The sequence below is a fragment of the Hylobates moloch genome, unplaced genomic scaffold, assembly GCF_009828535.3.
Source record: "Hylobates moloch isolate HMO894 unplaced genomic scaffold, HMol_V3 SCAFFOLD_1, whole genome shotgun sequence".
Taxonomy (NCBI): domain Eukaryota; kingdom Metazoa; phylum Chordata; class Mammalia; order Primates; family Hylobatidae; genus Hylobates; species Hylobates moloch.
The window spans coordinates 113308136-113324982 of record NW_026652276.1 but is presented as its reverse complement, the minus strand read 5'-3'; the positions used below and the strand labels follow the sequence as shown (position 1 = coordinate 113324982).

Genomic DNA, 16847 nt, shown 5'->3' with positions numbered 1-16847 from the left:
GGGAAGAAGTGAGGAGCGCCTCTGCCCGGCCACCCATTGTCTGGGAATTGAGGAGCGCCTCTGCCCGGCCACCCATCGTCTGGGAAGTGAGGAGCGCCTCTGCCCGACCGCCCCGTCTGGGAAGTGAGGAGCGCCTCTGCCTGGCCACCTATCGTCTGGGAAGTGAGGAGCCCCTCTGCCCGGCCACCCATCTTCTGGGAAGTGAGGAGCGCCTCTGCCCGGCCGCGCCGTTTCTGGGAAGAAGTGAGGAGCACCTCTGCTCGGCCGCTCCGTCTCTGAGGTCTACCACGGAGGCCAGAAGCAATGTGGGGGCTGGACGTGGTGGCTCACGCCTGTGGTCCCGGCACTCTGGGGGGCGAGGCGGGTTGATCACTTCGGGCTAGGAGTTCGAGACCAGTCTGGCCAACATGGCGAAACATGAAAAATACAACAGACAAACCAACCAACCAACTCAGTGACAACAAAACAGGTCTACCCTGGAGTCATACTCTAATTTTTTCTATTTTCTGCCCTTTCTGATCCTTTATCCCACTTTCTTTTTCTTCCTCTTCCTTCTCCCTCTTCTTTGTCAAATTGAGGATTGAGTTATTATCACTGATCCATATAAAGTCCCTCTCACGTTTATTTTAACTCCCACCCCCCATTTCTATTCCCCGACTTCCCATGTGCAACCTTCCTAATATGTCTGATATGCATCTTTTTGTTTGTATGTATTTTTAGAAAATGTTTATTGTTTTTGTGTGCAAAAAAAATTAAAAAAAAAGAGAGAGAGAGAGAGAGAGAGGGATTCACCTGCCTCAGTCTCCCAAGTAGCTGGAATTACAGGCATGCACCACCATCCTCGGCTATTTTTGTATTTTTAGTAGAGACCGGGTTTCATAACTATGTTGGCCAGGCTGGTCTGGAACTCTCGGTCTCAAGTGATCTGCCTGCCTCGGCCTCCCAAACTGCTGGAATTACAGGCGTGAGCCCCTGTGCCCAGCCCACACAGCTTTTTGAATGTACCAAAACCTACTGGATTGTATACTGAAATTTGTTTTTAAATAAAAAACTGCTGTAAAAAAAAAAAAAAAAATGTTCCTGAACAACCCATGGGTCAAAGAGAAAAACCAAAGGGAAATCAGAAAGTATATTGACGAAAAAAGAAAATAGAAACAACATATGATAACTTCTGAGATACAAAAAAAAAAAAGACAACCCACAAAACAGTTCTAAAACAGAAATTTGTAGTACTATATTGCTATATTAAGAAAAAGGAAAAGATGTCAAATAAAAAACATAACTTTAATCCACAAAATACTCAAAAAAGAACAACTAAATAATCCCAGCATTAGCATAACAAAAAGAAATAGGCCAGGCTAGGAGGCTCACGCCTGTAATCCCAGCACTTTGAAAGGCCGAGGTGTGTGGATCACCTAAGGTCAGGAGATCAAGACCAGGCTGCCCAAAATGGTGAAACCCCATCTCTACTGAAACTACAAAAATTAGCCGGGCCTGGTGGCACGAGCCTGTAATTCCAGCTACTCGGGAGGCTGAGGCAGAAGCATCGCTGGAACCTGAGAGGCGGAGGTTGCCATGAGGCGAGATCATGCCACTGCACTCCAGCCTGGGCGACAAGAGTGAAACTCCATGAAGAAAGAAAGAGAAAGAAAGAAGAAAGAAAGAAAGAAAGAAAGAAAGAAAGAAAGAAAGAAAGAAAGAAAGAAGAAAGAGAGAGAAAGAAGGAAAGAGAGAGAGAGGAAGGAAAGAAGAAAAAGGAATAAAAATTAGAGCAGAGATGTTCTCACTCATAGGTGGGAATTGAACAATGAGAGCACATGGACACAGGAAGGGGAACATCACACTCCGGGGACTGATGTGGGGTGGGGGGAGGGGGGAGGGATGGTATTAGGAGATATACCTAATGCTAAATGACTAGTTAATGGGTGCAGCACACCAACATGGCACATGGATACATATGCAACAAACCTGCACATTGTGCACATGTACCCTAAAACTTAAAGTATAATAATAATAATAAATGAAATACAAAGATAAGGTGCAAAAAAAAATTAGAGCAGAGATACATTTCATAGATACTTAAAAGACACACAAAAAGATAAGAAGCAGAGAAAGAATTTACATATAAAAGGTATTTAAATTAAAAAAATTTTCTTTTTTAAAAAAGAAGAGGCCAGGCGCAGTGCTTCACACCTGTAATCCCAACACTGTGGAAGGCCAAGGTGGGTGGATCATGAGGTCAGGAGTTCGAGACCAGCCTGACCAACATGGTGAAACCCTGTCTCTCCTAAAAATACAAAAATTAGCCAGGTGTGGTGGCTTACACCTGTAATCCCAACTACTCGGGAGGCTGAGGCAGGAGAATTGCTTGAACTCAGTAGGCAGAAGTTGCAGTGAGCTGAGATTGAGCCGTTGTACTCCAGCCTGGGCAACAGGATGAGACTCTGTCAAAAAAAAATGAGTAAATTCTTTTTTTAATTTTGAAGTTGAATGATTGTCTTATTTTTATTTTGTATTTATGCTTACAATAAGCAGGCCCAAAAAATTTATCCTGAACTCATCATCATTTGAGTTCCAGTAGGGTTTGTATTTAGGCACCAGAGGTGTGGTTTTGAGTTTGTGAAAGAGCTTTTGTGGAAAAAAAAAAAAAAGGCAGAATAAGAGAACCTGATATAAAAAGTATATGGGGGCAGGGCACAGTGCCTCACTCCTGTAATCCCAGTATTTTGTGGAGGCTGAGGTGGGTGGATCACCTACGATCAGGAGTTTGAGACCAGCCTGGCCAAAATGGCGAAACCCTGTCTCTTAAAAATACAAAAATTAGCCACGTATAGTGGCACGCACTTGTAATTCCAGCTGCTTGGGAGACTGAAGCAGAATCATCATTCAAACCCAGGAGGCAGAGGTTGCCGTGAGCCAAGATCCTGTCACTGCACTCCAGCCTGGGCGACAAGAGTGAAACTAGGGAAGGAAGGGAAGGGAAGGGGAGGGGAGAGGAGGGTAAGAAAAAGAAAGAAAGAGAAAGAAAGAAAAAAGGAGAGAAGGAAAAAATAAAAAGAAAGAAGAAAGAAAAAGAGAGAAAGAAAGAAAAAGAAAAGAAAAGGAAGAAAGAAAGAAAAGAAAAGAAAGAAAGAGAAAGAAAGAAAGAAACCTATGGGTAGGGAACAGTACACAGTTGGTGAAAAGACTGGTTAGGGCTACAGAGACTGGTCCAGGCAAGATAGCTCTGACTTATAAATGTGTGCATGCAGGCAGATGGGAGGGATGGATGACCCAGAATCCTAGGCTAGTGGAGAAAACGGGTCACTGGTGCAGATTCAAGATCTGGGCATAAAAAGAAGCCATGAATCCTCTGGGCACTTACGTAGCCTATAGGTGGAAAACTCTAGAAGCAGAAGTAATCTCAGCACAATTTCTGAAGGTGAAGCCTTGTCATGGGAGGAGTGTAGCTACATCACTGCCCAGTGTGCATGGGTGTGAGTGTGCAGGAATCACTTTCTAGCAGCAAGGTAGGGAGAGGAGTCTGCCCTCAGAACTGCTTTCCTTTGAGTTCTCAGTTCCCCCTGAACCCGGATGAGACATAGAATCACAGGACAATTCACAGTGCAACAGCTTGTATGCTGAAGAATAGAGTCTCCATTCCCCCAAAGACTCACAGTCTCCCTCCAGCCAAGGCTGCAGTGATGTCTTTCTTTTTAGACGAAATACACGGTATTTGCTGACACCAGCCAACTCTTCAAAACCAACTGGGTGTTCAGCAACTCAATTCTGACAGAATCAAGAGTCACCATGGACCCGACCACATCAGGACTCAGTTCCTCAATACAGTCCCCAATGCACACATCAGTGACAGGCATCATGGGCCCATCTACGCCTATAAGCTGCTATCTATAAATTATGGGCTTTTTTAAACTTCTCCCTGAAGTTTAATAATTTGATAAAACTACTCATAAATTTGATAGAACTTTACCAGGTTATTATAAATAATATAATTCAGAAAATACCAATTGGAAAAAAATGTATAGGGCACAGAAAAGTGGGAGAGAAAGACAGGGTGGATGGTGAGTCCTGGTAAATAGCTACAATTAAGAAAACTCTCTAATGCTTTGTGTTCTGTAAGAACCACTTACTGCGAAGAAAGATCCTTACCATTATGACTGATGGTCAGGATCATTACTATTGTTCTTCACACACAATTAAATAATTTTGTCTTCAGGGTTCACAAGAAAATACCTGTTGAGCAAACTTTGCTTAAGTTTTTATCTTTCCCCCAGACCCCTGGACTCTGCTCCACCTCCAGTCTGAGCAAACATACAACCCCTCTTCATGTCCCTCCCAAGAACAGGCTGACTTCAGGGTGCAACATTCCCTATTGCATTGATTTTTCCACCCTCCATTCTGCCCTCCTCTCCCACCTTCTTTCTAATCTTTCTTGCTCCTCCATGTGAATGACAGCCCTTTTCAGCCTAACTTTGAGACGTATGTAGATATTATGTTTGGTGCTTCCCCCATTGCAACACTATTAATTTTATTTGAAACAGAGTCTCACTCACTCCAGGCTGGAGTACAGGGGTGCGATCTCTGCTCATTGCACCCTGTGCCTCCACGGTTCAAGCGATTCTCCTGCCTTCGCCTACTGAGTAGCTGGGATTACAGGCGCCCACCACCACACCTAGCTAATTTTTGTATTCTTAGTAGAGACAGGGTTTCACCATGTTGACCAGACTGGTCCTGAACACCTGACCTCAAGTGATCCACCTGCCTTGGCCTCCCAAAGTGCTGGGATTATAGGCATGAGCCACTGTGCCCAGCCACAACACTACTTTAGAATAAAGTTATTTCATACCTACATATAAATTGATTTTATTTGACAATATCTAAAAACAGCCCCAAAACAATAACAATTACATCCTGACAGAGGACCTCAAAACCCTCCTCCCATCTCGACTCTCACTGCACCTGCCCATAGATCCCCACAGTTGAGATGGTGACATATACTTTGACCCAGCTTACAGGCATTACACATAGGCCCAGCCAAAGAGAGAGATTTTGACTCTCATAGATAGGCCTAGGGCAATGGGTAAGGTCCTGGGTCTTCTACTTGTATGAAGATCACAAAGGATTATGACACCCATGCATATCCAATAAATCCCATGGGTGGTACAGACAGTCTCATAACAGGGCCCAGAACACAGGTGAGATTGAGAGTCTTGTATGAACACACAGCCAAAAGCAGAAATTGTCACATGCCATGTGTACACAGCTCATGATTGAGGTTCTGAATCTCAAACCCAGGGGCAGTTAAGAGTTGTAATTGTGACTCTCATATACGGATCCAGTCCACAGGTGAAGTGGGGACACTCCAACCAGGATTCAGCACACCATTGAGGTTGTGACACCCCTACTGGAACGCAGCTTGGAGAAGGGATTGGGGCTCTCATGAGAGGAAGCAATCCACTGTTGAGATTGTGACTCATGTACTTGGGCCTAAGTCTCAGGAGTTGTTGACTCTTACACTTGCAGTGGGAAAATGTGTTGAATTGGGAGTCTCATTCCTGGGTCTTCCTGCACGTGTCATTGTGACATGCACTTCTACCTAGAACCTTAGTAATTTGATAGTCCTTCTGGTCTCAACACACAGATATCCTGTGACTTATACCTGGGCCAAGCACCTACGTGATGTGACTAATTTGTCTGGCCACTTCCTTCAAAGGAATTGTAATATATCTCTTTACTGAGCACCTAGGTGATGTAAATCTTCTTTCCTGCCTGGACCCTGCCCACAGGTAAGGTTATGACATATCACCAAGCCTAGCACTTAATGATGTGACTGTCCTATCTTGTTTGTGCCCTGCCCTGAAGAAGCATTGTGACATTACTGGCCTAAGTAAAAAGGTAATTCAGGTCTTCTGCCTGGGACATGTGCACAGGGGGGATTGTGAAATATTTCTTGGCTTGTCAACATGATGATGTGATTCTCCTCTCTTGCCTGGAACTGTTTTACAGTTGTCATCATAACATATTGCTGGGCCCAGTACTGGGTGAATTTACCCTTCCCCCAGGGCCCAGCCCACAAGTGGCATTGTGGCATTTCTCTAGGCCCATCGCCTATGTGATGTGACTGTATTCTTCTAACTGGACACTTTCCACAAAAGAAATTGTGACATATAGCTGGACCCAGCTCCCTGGTGATGTAACTGTCCTGTATTGGCCCTGTGCAAAGGGTGCATTGTGATATATTGCTTGGCCAAGTAGCTAGGTGATATGACTCTCCTGAATGGGCCCTGCTCCCAGAGAGGATTTTCACCCATCACTTGGCCAATCATAAAGGTGATGTGTCTCTCCTCTGTTGCCTGAACTCTTCCCAAAGTAAGAATTATGGCATATCACTTACACGGCACCCAGGTGATATGACTCTTATGTCTGGTTCCTGCCCACAGGTGAAATTGTGACACATAAATGGTCACAGCTCAAAGGTGAGATGATGACTCTCATACTTGGATCCAGCTAAGAGAACAGATTTTAACTCTGATATCTAGGCTTAGGGCAACAGGCAAGGTCCTGGGTCTCCTACTTAAATAAAGGACATAGTGTGTTATGATACTGAGGCATATTGTATGAAGACTGCATGTGATACAGTGTCATAACAGGACCCAGAACAAAAGTGACATTGTGACTCTCATATGCACATCCAGCTGATAGAATTGTCACCCTCACAAACAGTCAGTGGTCATTGGTGAGGTCCTAAATCTTACATGTAAATGCAATCCAGACTTGCAATTGTGACTGTCATATGTCGATGCAGCCACAGGTGAGACAGTGACTCATTTTTGAACCCAGCTCACAGGAACAGTAATGGAACTAATACCTGGACCCAGTTAATAGCAGAAATTCACAATCTGGGACATTTTCCAGCTAAAGGTATAAGAGTCAACACCTCTTGTGGATTGAGTTCAACTATGTAAGTCAATCTCAACAGTGGACTAAATCAATGCATGAGAGCCCAAATCTCACCAACAGACTGCGTTTTGATAGGGGAAGCACAGCCCCCAGGTGTTCTAAATCCTGAACTTGGTGTTATCATCTCATCTGTCGATTGGATTGATGTATGAGATTCACAGTTCCAACTCTACTGGCTCTTGGTGTGTGATTCAGAACCTTAACAGTAGGTTCTGTTAATGTGGAAGGGTGATAAATCCTTACTTTTGTCTGAGTTTGCATACAACAGTCACAATTTTCCCTGTGTGCTGGGCTCTATTGTGGCACTCTGTAGCACTTGAGGGCTTCATACAATGTGCATGCAAGTCATAATAGTCTGTGACCGTCCTACAAGTTGAAGACCCAGAACCTTAGTTTTTGCCCTAAGACTAACTACAAGAGTCAAAATATCTTCAGGTATGAGTCATCATTCTACCTGTAAGCTGTGCCCATGTGTATTTCCCAATCCCAACTGCGGAGACAGACCAGGCACAATGGTTGCATCACCTGGGTGCTGGCCAGAGATATGTCAAAATTGCCACTTTGAGCAGGGTCAAAATCTCCCCTTAGTGCAGGGGCAATTCAGGAGGGTCATATCACCTAGGTGGTGGGCCCAGCGATATGTCACAATGCCCCCTATGGGCAGGGCCAAGGCAGTACAGTTACATCGCCTAGAAGCTGGGGCCAGTGATATGTCACAATGCCTCTTGTGGGCAGGGTTCAGGCAGGAAAGCAGAGTCACATCACCTAGGTGATGGGTCTAGAGATATTTCACAATGCCTTCTGTAATAAGAACGCAGGATAAAGAGTTATATCATCTGGATTAAAGGTCCCGTGATAGGTCACAATCCCAACTAAGGACAGGACCCAGGCCAAAAAAGAGACTCACTTCACTTTGATGATTGGCCCAGAGATATATTGTAATTTCTCCTGAGGACAGGGCTCATGCAGAAGAGGAACATAAATTTTGTGCCTGGCCCAGGTATATGTTACAATCTCAACTGTACACTGGGCCCAGACGATAGAGTAAAATTAATCAGATGCTGGGAAAAGGTATATGTCACAATCACACCTGCAGAAAGGTTTAAGGATAAGATTTAAAACTCCACAAATGTGCTGGCTTCACTTATGACAGTCAACGTATCCTGGGATATGTGTTTAAGTACTTGAGTCACAACCTCAACAGTGCACTGGCTCTGTGCATAAGAGCCCGAACCCCACTTATAAACAGTGTCCCAGTAGGGGAGTCACAGCCTCACAGGGGTGCTGAATCTTGGTGTGAGAGTCACCGTTCTACCTGTGGACTGCATTCACTTCTGAAAGTCACAATTCCAACTTTTGACTGCCTCTGAGTGTGAGATTCAGGACATTTTACGAAGGCTGTGTTCATGTGAGAGGGTGACAATTCTTACTGTTAGCCAGGTATGCATATGAGAGTCAGAATCTCACCTGTTTGCCGGTCCCTGTTATGACACTGTACCACCTGCGGGTTTTATATGGCACATGTGAGACTCACAATCTGCTTCGAGACCTTTGTGCTTGCCCAGGCTTTTGTTACAATCCCAAATGTAGGATCACACCCATTGCCCTAAGCCCAGGCATGACAGTCAACATCTCTCCAATTTTTAGGTCCAGGCAAGGGAGTCATTTTTGTTCCTATAATCTGGTTACAGAAATTGGTCAATATCCTTCCTGTGGCTCAATCCACATGTGACAGGCATGATCCAACTGTTGACTGTATCTGTCTGTGAGATTCAGGAAATATTTTGCTCTCTCCCTATGTAAAGGTGACAATTTTAACAGTCAGCTGAATGTGCATACAATACTCACAACCTCAGTGTTGTGCTGGGTCCTATTATAACACTCTCTGTCCCATCTGAGGGCTTTAGACAATATGCATGTGTGTTGTAATCACCTGTGATTTTTTTTTTTTTTTAAGTAGAAAAGCCAGAATTTTATTTTTTGGCCTAAACCCGGCTATGAGAGTCAACACTTCTCCTATTAGCAGGGTCCGGGCATAAGAGTCATCGCTGGGTCTGTAAGCTGGGTCCAGCTATGACTCACCACCTGACCTTTGGCCAGATCCACATTGCATGGTCAGTATTCTAGCTGTGTATTGTGTTGTCATATGAGAGTTAGTACCTCACCAGTAAGTTTTGTCAGTGTGTGAGGGAGACAATTTTGTCAGCTGGGTGTGCCCATAAGAGTCACAGTTTTACCTCTGTGCTGGACCCTGATATGACACTCTTTATATCACCCAAAGACTTTACAGAATATGCATGAGTGTGATATATTGTGTGATCTTTGCACATGTAGCAGGCCCAGATCATTACCTGTTTGTCTAAGCCTAGCTAGAAGAATTAAAATCTCTTCTATTGGCTGGGTTCACATATGCGAGTCTTCATTATAGCTGTCAGCTGGGCCTAATGTGTGACCATCCCACCTGTGGGCAGAGACTAGGTGCTGGGCCAGCAATATGTCAATATTTTTACTATGGGCAGGGTCTTGGCAATAAAAGTCACATCTCCTGGGTGCTAGGAGAAGCAATATGTCACAATCCACCCTGTAAACATGTTCCAGGTAGAAGACAGTCACATCATCTAGGTGATGGGCCCAGTGATATGTAACCATATCACTGTAAACAGATTCAAGGCAAAAAAGAGTCACATAACAAAGGTGGTGGGCCTAAGGATATCTCACAGTAACCCCTGTGGACTGGCCCAGGCAGAAAGGGAGAGTCACAACGCCTAGGTGATTGGCTCAGAAATATGTCACAATACCCCGGGAGGGCAAAGCCCAGGCAGGAAAGTCACATTATCTAGGCACTCAATCTAAGTATATTTCACAATCTAAACTGAAGGTGGGGCCTAGGCAAAAGAGAAAAATCAGTCAGATACTGAGTGAAGGTATATGTCACAATCACGTCTGTGAAAAAGTCCAGAGATAAAATTTACAATCTCTCACATGCCCAACTTCAGGATCAGAGTCAATACCTCCTGCGAGTTGCACACAAAATGCATATTGTGGCACCTCCTCTGTTTTTTCCAAGGAGTTCCAGGCTGTTAGAGCTTGAATATCTGCAATTAATTACATTGACTTTTGGGCCAGACACGGTGGCTCAAGCCTGTAATCCTAGCACTTTGGGAGTCTGAGGCGGGCAGATCATGAGGTCAGGAGTTGGAGGACAGCCTGACCAATATGGTGAAACTTGGTCTCTACTAAAAATGCAAAAATTAGCCAGGTGTGGTGGGCACCTGCAATGTCAGCTACTTGGGAGGCTGAGGCAGGAGAATTGCTTGATCCCGGTAGGCGGAGGTTGCAGTGAGCCAAGATTGTGCCACTGCACTCCAGCCTGAGTGACAGAGCGAGACTCCATCTCACAAAATAATAATAATAGTAATAATAATTAAGCTGACTTTTAACCGTGATGCTCTTTTTTAAAAAAATTATTTAATTCTCTAATTACTTGACTTTAGCCATGCCAAACTGCCAATATTTCTGACTTTTGAACTTTACTAACATAACCTCCCAGGTGAAATCAATAAGTTATATTTTTGTTTGTTTGTTTGTTTTGTGGCAGATTCTCTCTCTGTTGCCCAGCTGGAGTGCAGTGGCCAAATGCGGCTCACTGTAACCTCAGCCTCCTGAAACCAATAAGCTTTAACTACGGTTATGAACCTAAACACAAGTGTACAAGGTATTTTCAAAAAGATGGCAAGCGCTTTTTACAAAATCTAGAATCTTCAAAGGTAGCTCAGAGAAAGGAAAATTCAGGATGGTTCATGGAGGGAAAGCAAATCTGCAAATATTCACGCAGATATCAAATCACAAACGACTCATTTCCTAAGCCAGAAATTGAACCCTGAACTCAGGCTGCCACTGCGAGACAGCAAAGCCCAGCTACTGAGCTACAGCACTGAGCAGTCTTCATTGGAGTCTCCCAGAAGAAGCCTCCAGCAGCCAGTTTTGAGCTTGCAAAGGTTGTTTACTGCTCAAGATCATTTTTAGGGTTAACTATAACAGAAATTTCAAAATTTCTGTATGCTTGATGGTAGAAACAAAGAGAAAATACTGCCACATGGCTACAAGGTCAAGCTCCCAAGAACATAAAACAAGAGGGAAACTTCATCCATTTTGTTGTTGTTTGTTTCAGGGACTTCTTTTTTGTTTCTTTCTTTTTTTTTTTTTTTTTTTAGCTTTTTGAGACAGAGTCTCGCTCTGTCTCCCAAACTGGAGTGCAGTGGTGCAATCTCGGCTTACTGCAACCTCTGCTTCCCAAGTTCAAGCAGTTCTCCCTGCCCCAGCCTCCTGAGTAACTGGGACTACAGGCACCCGCCACCACCCTGGCTAATTTTTGTATTTTTAGTAGAGACAAGGTTTTGCTATGTTGGCCAGGCTGGTCTTGAACCCCCACCTCAGGTGATCCACCTGCTTTGGCCTCCCAAGGTTCTAGGATTACCAGCATGAGTCACCATGCCCGGCCTGTTTCAGGGACTTCTGACTAGAAGTTTCAACATGTGATCTTTGGGGAAGATGGTGGCCCAGAGTAACAGAAAAGATAGGAAAGAGAGAGAGAGAGAGAGAGAGAAAGCATTGCTTATGGTAGGGTAGGAAAGTCGAGCAGCTCAGGAAAACTAGAGAAAGACCCACCCATTGAATCAAAAGTTTAGGTGGCCGCTTGTTGGTTGTGAAAGAATCTTTTTTGGCAGTCCCATCTGCTCTCAAGATTCCCACTTTAGGGAGGAAAAAGCTCCCCTTGTTCCATGATCCTATACTCGTCTAATTCTGTCAGCCACAGCCATCAGCAAAAAATGCAAGGCAGATTAATCCAAAGACAAAGCCCGGCATGGTGGCTCATGCCTGTAATCCCAGTACTTTGGGAGGCCGAGGTGGTGGATCAGCTGAGATCAGGAGTTTGAGGCCAGCCTGGCCAACATGGTGAAACCTTGTCTCTACTAAAAGTACAAAAATTATCTGGGTGTGGTGGTAGGTGCCTGTAATCCCAGCTACTCAGGAGGCTGAGGCAGGAGAATCGCTTGAACCTGGGAGGCAGTGGTTGCAGTGAGCCAAGATCTGGCCATTGCACTCCAGCCTGGGCAACAAGAGACTCTGTCTCAAAACAAACAAACAAACACAAAGACAATCGTGGTTAACATTCCATAATGCCAAATCTAATCTTAGCTGAGAGGGACTTTACTGCGAGGGGTCTCTCACCCCCTAAATCTTAGGAAAGACTCTAACTTTTCGAAGTTGCTCCTCAAACACAAGTTTCGTCAAGTGTTCTTGCCTTTTATTAAAAGGGACCTTTTATCTTATCTGTCTTAGGAGACACTCTAACTCCCCTAAATTGGGCTATTAACCCAATCCCATTCTTTACCCGGGTGTGCCACCACTCACAAAAAGCCAATTGGCGATTCAGTCTATTTCCTTTGGGTTGGGGGTTTCCTTAGTATCATCCTTTTGTGATTCACTGAAAAGAACATTCCAGAACTGGTCCCAATCCAGAACTGAAGAGTGGGTTCTTGGATCTCGTACAAGAAAGAATGCAGAGCTGGGGGTGGTGGCTCATGGCTGTAACCGCAGCACTTTGGAGGCAAAAGTGGGCGGATCACTTGAGGTCAGGAGTTTGAGACCAGTCTGGCCAACATGGTGAAACCCCATCTCTACTAAAAATACAAAAATTAGCCGGGTATGGTGGCGTGCACCTGTAATCCGAGCTCCTCCAGAGGCTGAGGCAGGAGAATCTCTTGAACCTAGGAGGCAGAGGTTGCAGTGAGCCAAGATGGTGCCACTGCACTCCAGCCTGGGTGACTGAGCAGGACTCTGTCGAAAGAAAGAAAAGAAAGAAAAAGAAAGAAAAAGAAAAGAAGGAAGGAAGGAAGGAAGGAAGGAAGGAAGGAAGGAAGGAAGGAAGGAAGGAAGGGATTTTTGGCGAGTCTGCAGTGCAAAGCGAAAGCAAATTTATTAGGAAAGTAAAGGAATAAAAGAATAGCTACTCCTTAGACATAGCAGCAGTGTGGGCTGCTCAACTAAAAATACTTACAGTTATTTCTTGATTATATGCTAAACAAGGGGTGGATTATTGACGAGTTTTGCAAGAAAGGGATGGGCAATTCCTAGAACTGAGTGTTTCTCTTCTTTTTAGAGCGTGTAAGGTAACTTTCTGATGTGCCATGGCATTTGTTAACTGTCATGGCGCTGGTGGGAATGTCTTTCACATGCTAATGCCTTATAATTAGCGTGTAACGATCCGTGAGGACAATCAGAGGTCACCTTCATTCCCATCTTGGTTTTGGTGGATTTTTGTGGCTTCTCTACTGCAAACTGTTTTATCAGCAAGGTCTTTGTGAACTGTATCTTGTGCCAATCTCCTATTTATCCTGTGTTTTAGAATGCCTGACCTCATGGAAATGTAGTCCTGTAGGTGTCAGCCCCATTTCACCCAGCACCTATTCTAGATGCAGTTGCTCTGGTTCAAACGCCTCTGACATGGCCACAGAGTGCTGGAATGTGGCTGGTCTGAACTGCAATATGCTAGAAAGGTAAAATACAAGGTTACATTAAAATATTTAGCTTTAAAAATGTATATGCTTTATTAACCCTTACATACTAATCACATATTAAAATAATATTTTGGATCTATTGGACTGATTAAATTGTTACAATCAATTTCACTTGTTGTTCCACCTGTTTCTTTCTTTTTTATTTTGAGACAGAGTCGCTCTGTCACCAGGCTATAGTGCGGTGGCATGATCTCGGCTCACTGCAACCTCTGCCTCCTGGGTTCAGGCGATTCTCCTGCCTCAGCCTCCCAAATAGCTGGGATTACAAGTGTCTGTCACCATGCTTGGCTAATTTTTGTATTTTTAGTAGAGACAAGGTTTTGCCATGTTAGCCAGGCTGATCTCAAACTCCTGACTTCAGGTGGTCTGCCACCTCGGCCTCTGAAAGTGCAGGGATTACAACCGAGAACCACTGCGCCCGGCCCTACCTTTTTTTTTTTTTTTTTTTTTTTTTACTTTTTAGTATTTGGCTACTAGAAAATTCAAAATTTACATGTGGCTCATATTTTACTGCAGAGGATTGCCTCCTTTTTGGAATCTCAGGCTGCCTGCATGTATTAGTCCGTTTTCACACTGCTATAAACAAATACCTCACACTGCGTAATTTTTTTTAAGTGGTTTAATTGAATCATAATTCTATATGCCTGAGGAATCCTCAGGAAACCTACAATCATGACCATGACAGAAAGTGAAGGGAAAGCAAGGCATACCTTACTTGGTGGAAAAAGAGAGAGAACCGGGGATGGGGAACATGCCACGTTTTAAAATATCTTGAGAGCTCCCTTACTATCACAAGAACAGCATGAGGATAATCTCCCCTAATAATCCAATCACCTCCCACCTGGTCTGTGCCCTGACAAGTGGCAAATACAATTTTTTTTTTTTGAGACCGAGTCTGGCTCTTTCGCCCAGGCTGCAGTGCAATGGCACGATCTGGGCTCACTGTAAACTCCACCTCCCGGGTTCAAGCGATTTTTCTGCCTCAGCCTCCTGAGTAGCTGGGCCTACAGAGGCCCGCCACCACCCTGGCTAAGTTTTGTAGTTTTAGTACAGACAGGGTTTCACCGTATTGGCCAGGCTGGTCTCCAACTCCTGATCTCGTTATCCACCCGCCTCGCCCTCCCAAAGTGCTGGGATTACAGGCCTGAGCCACCACGCCTGGCCATGAATTACAATTTGAGATGAGATTTGGGTGGAGCCACGGAGCCAAACCATATCACTGCAAAGGATCCGCAGCAAGGAAGGTCATAAAATCTGAAATTTTAAAATAATTGTCATTATATTTTTTCAGTTTATGAATAACTGTATTATATATCATTTATAAATGCATATGACGTTATACGCAAGGTTAAATGCAAATGTCCTCTAGGGTTGGCCTGGCTCAGATCAGGGAAGAAGGCTTGGCTGTAAAGGCTGCAGCCTAGCCTGTTATTTTTGCTTTGTTTCGCCCAGTGTCTGATCACATTTTTCGTCACTCAGGGCGTGAAGGGTGGGTCCTGAAACCTTATCCAATCAGGGGCCGTATATTAGAAACTGTACAATCAGGCGTGCAGCTGGAGAGAACAGGACGCTTGCGTAATTTTCCAGGTCCTTTGTGTTTCTCTGAGTCCAGAGCTCCAGTTCTTCTCTTCACTGCTCTGTGCCTTCTGCTGCTAGAGGCCAAGCCACTGTGGCCTTGTGTTCTGCAGGTATCCGCAGATTTATGGCTAAAAGACCGGGATCCCCTGGAAGCCGAGAAATGGTGAGTGCTGGGTCTGTCACCGTGAGAGAGGGGTGGGGCTGGTTGGAACCGGCTGAAAGTGGCTGTAGCAGGACCCAAACTTCCTCGCAGTCAGCTCCGGAGTCTGAGGACCCAAATCCTCCTTGGCCCAGGTGGGCTGTTAGTCCCCTCGAGCCATAAGATGGTGCCTGGGCCAGCGGCTGGGACCCTGGGAGTTCTGTCTTTTTCCTCTGCAGTGGCTTTGCCCTGGGCTGGAGCCCTCTCTGGGCAGCTCTGCACTCCCAGCGCCTCATCTCACCCAGATTGTACAGGGATGGGAAAGTCATCAGGGAAGAATCCTGACTCAGGGTGTGGGCTTCATAAGTGGAAAGACCTGTGGTCCCTGGGGTCCCTAGTTCCTCATTTTTGCTTTTAGAAATGTATAGGAGTCACTGTAAAAATATTAGACAATTTGATCAAAATGTGATTCAAGAATCATAGAGCGCCCAGCTACGATTTGTGGGTTGTGGTCCATGGGAGAGACTTGAAGAAGTCTGTTATAAGTTGCATGATGAAGGAAACCAAATTCAGTAACTGCTTTGGTAAAGTTATGTAGTTTCCTTATTTGTAAGATCCAGGTGAAAATTTCTTGGCTATGTCATCACAGATTAATTAGCAGTCTGTGGTTGACTAGGCCTGAATTTTTTTCTTCAATATAGTAATTTCCAAGAAATGCAATTTTTTTTTTTGAGAGGGAGTCTTGCTCTGTTGTCCTTACTGGAGTGCAATGGCACTATCTTGGCTCACTGCAACCTCTGCCTCCCGGGTTCAAGCAGTTCTCACACCTCAGCCTCCCGAGTAGCTGGGATTATGGGTGCCCGCCACCGTGCCTGGCTAATTTTTGTATTTTTAGTAGAGATGGGGTTTCACCATGTTGGCCAGGGTGGTCTCGAACTCCTGACCTGAAATGATCTGCCCTTCTCGGCCTACCAAAGTGCTGGGATTACAGGCATGAGCCACCACCCGTGGCCATAAGAGATATATTTGAGTTAAATTTTTTTTTTAGTGAGAGCCGAGAAAAATCAATCCACCTTAGTCTAATTGCCTGCTGTTTAAATATTTTTACACTCTACAGGAAACTGGCTTTCCCTTGCTTTTTTTTTTTTTTTTTTGAGACAGAGTCTTGCTCTGTTGCTCAGGCTGCAGTGCAGTGGTGTGACCTCAGCTCACTGCAACCTCCACCTCCTGGGTTGAAGTGATTTTCCTGCCTCAGCCTCTTGAGTAGCTGGGATTAAAGGCACCCACCACCACGTCCGGCTAATTTTTGTATTTTTAGTAAAGATAGAGTTTTGCCATGTTGGCCAGGCTGGTCTCAAACTCCTGGCCTCAAGTGATCTGGCCACCTCGGCCTCCCAAAGTGCTGGGGTTATAGGTGTAAGCCACTGCACCCAGCCTTTTCCCTAGTTCTTACTTCCTTTGTTTGTTCAACAAATATATATATATAATTTTTTTTTTTTGAGACCGAGTCTCGCTCTGTCACCAGGCTGGGAGTGCAGCGGCACGATCTTGGCTCACTGCAACTTCTGCCTCCTGAGTTCAAGTGATTC

The 16847-nt window shown here is 44.8% G+C and overlaps 1 protein-coding gene across 2 annotated transcripts in view; it reads left to right on the top strand.

The window, feature by feature from the left end:
- The window catches only part of LOC116812189 (zinc finger protein 679), a 45091-nt gene that overhangs the window by 12140 nt on the left and 16104 nt on the right, over positions 1-16847 (top strand). The window contains exons 1-2 of one of the 2 annotated variants that reach the window (XM_058444538.1): positions 13502-13520; positions 15129-15282. In XM_058444538.1, the coding sequence (XP_058300521.1) occupies positions 15244-15282 (39 nt within the window). In that variant the 5' untranslated portion in view covers positions 13502-13520; positions 15129-15243. Of the gene's footprint in view, positions 1-13501; positions 13521-15128; positions 15283-16847 lie in introns of those variants that run through there. The other variant, XM_032757921.2, reaches the window with a different exon arrangement.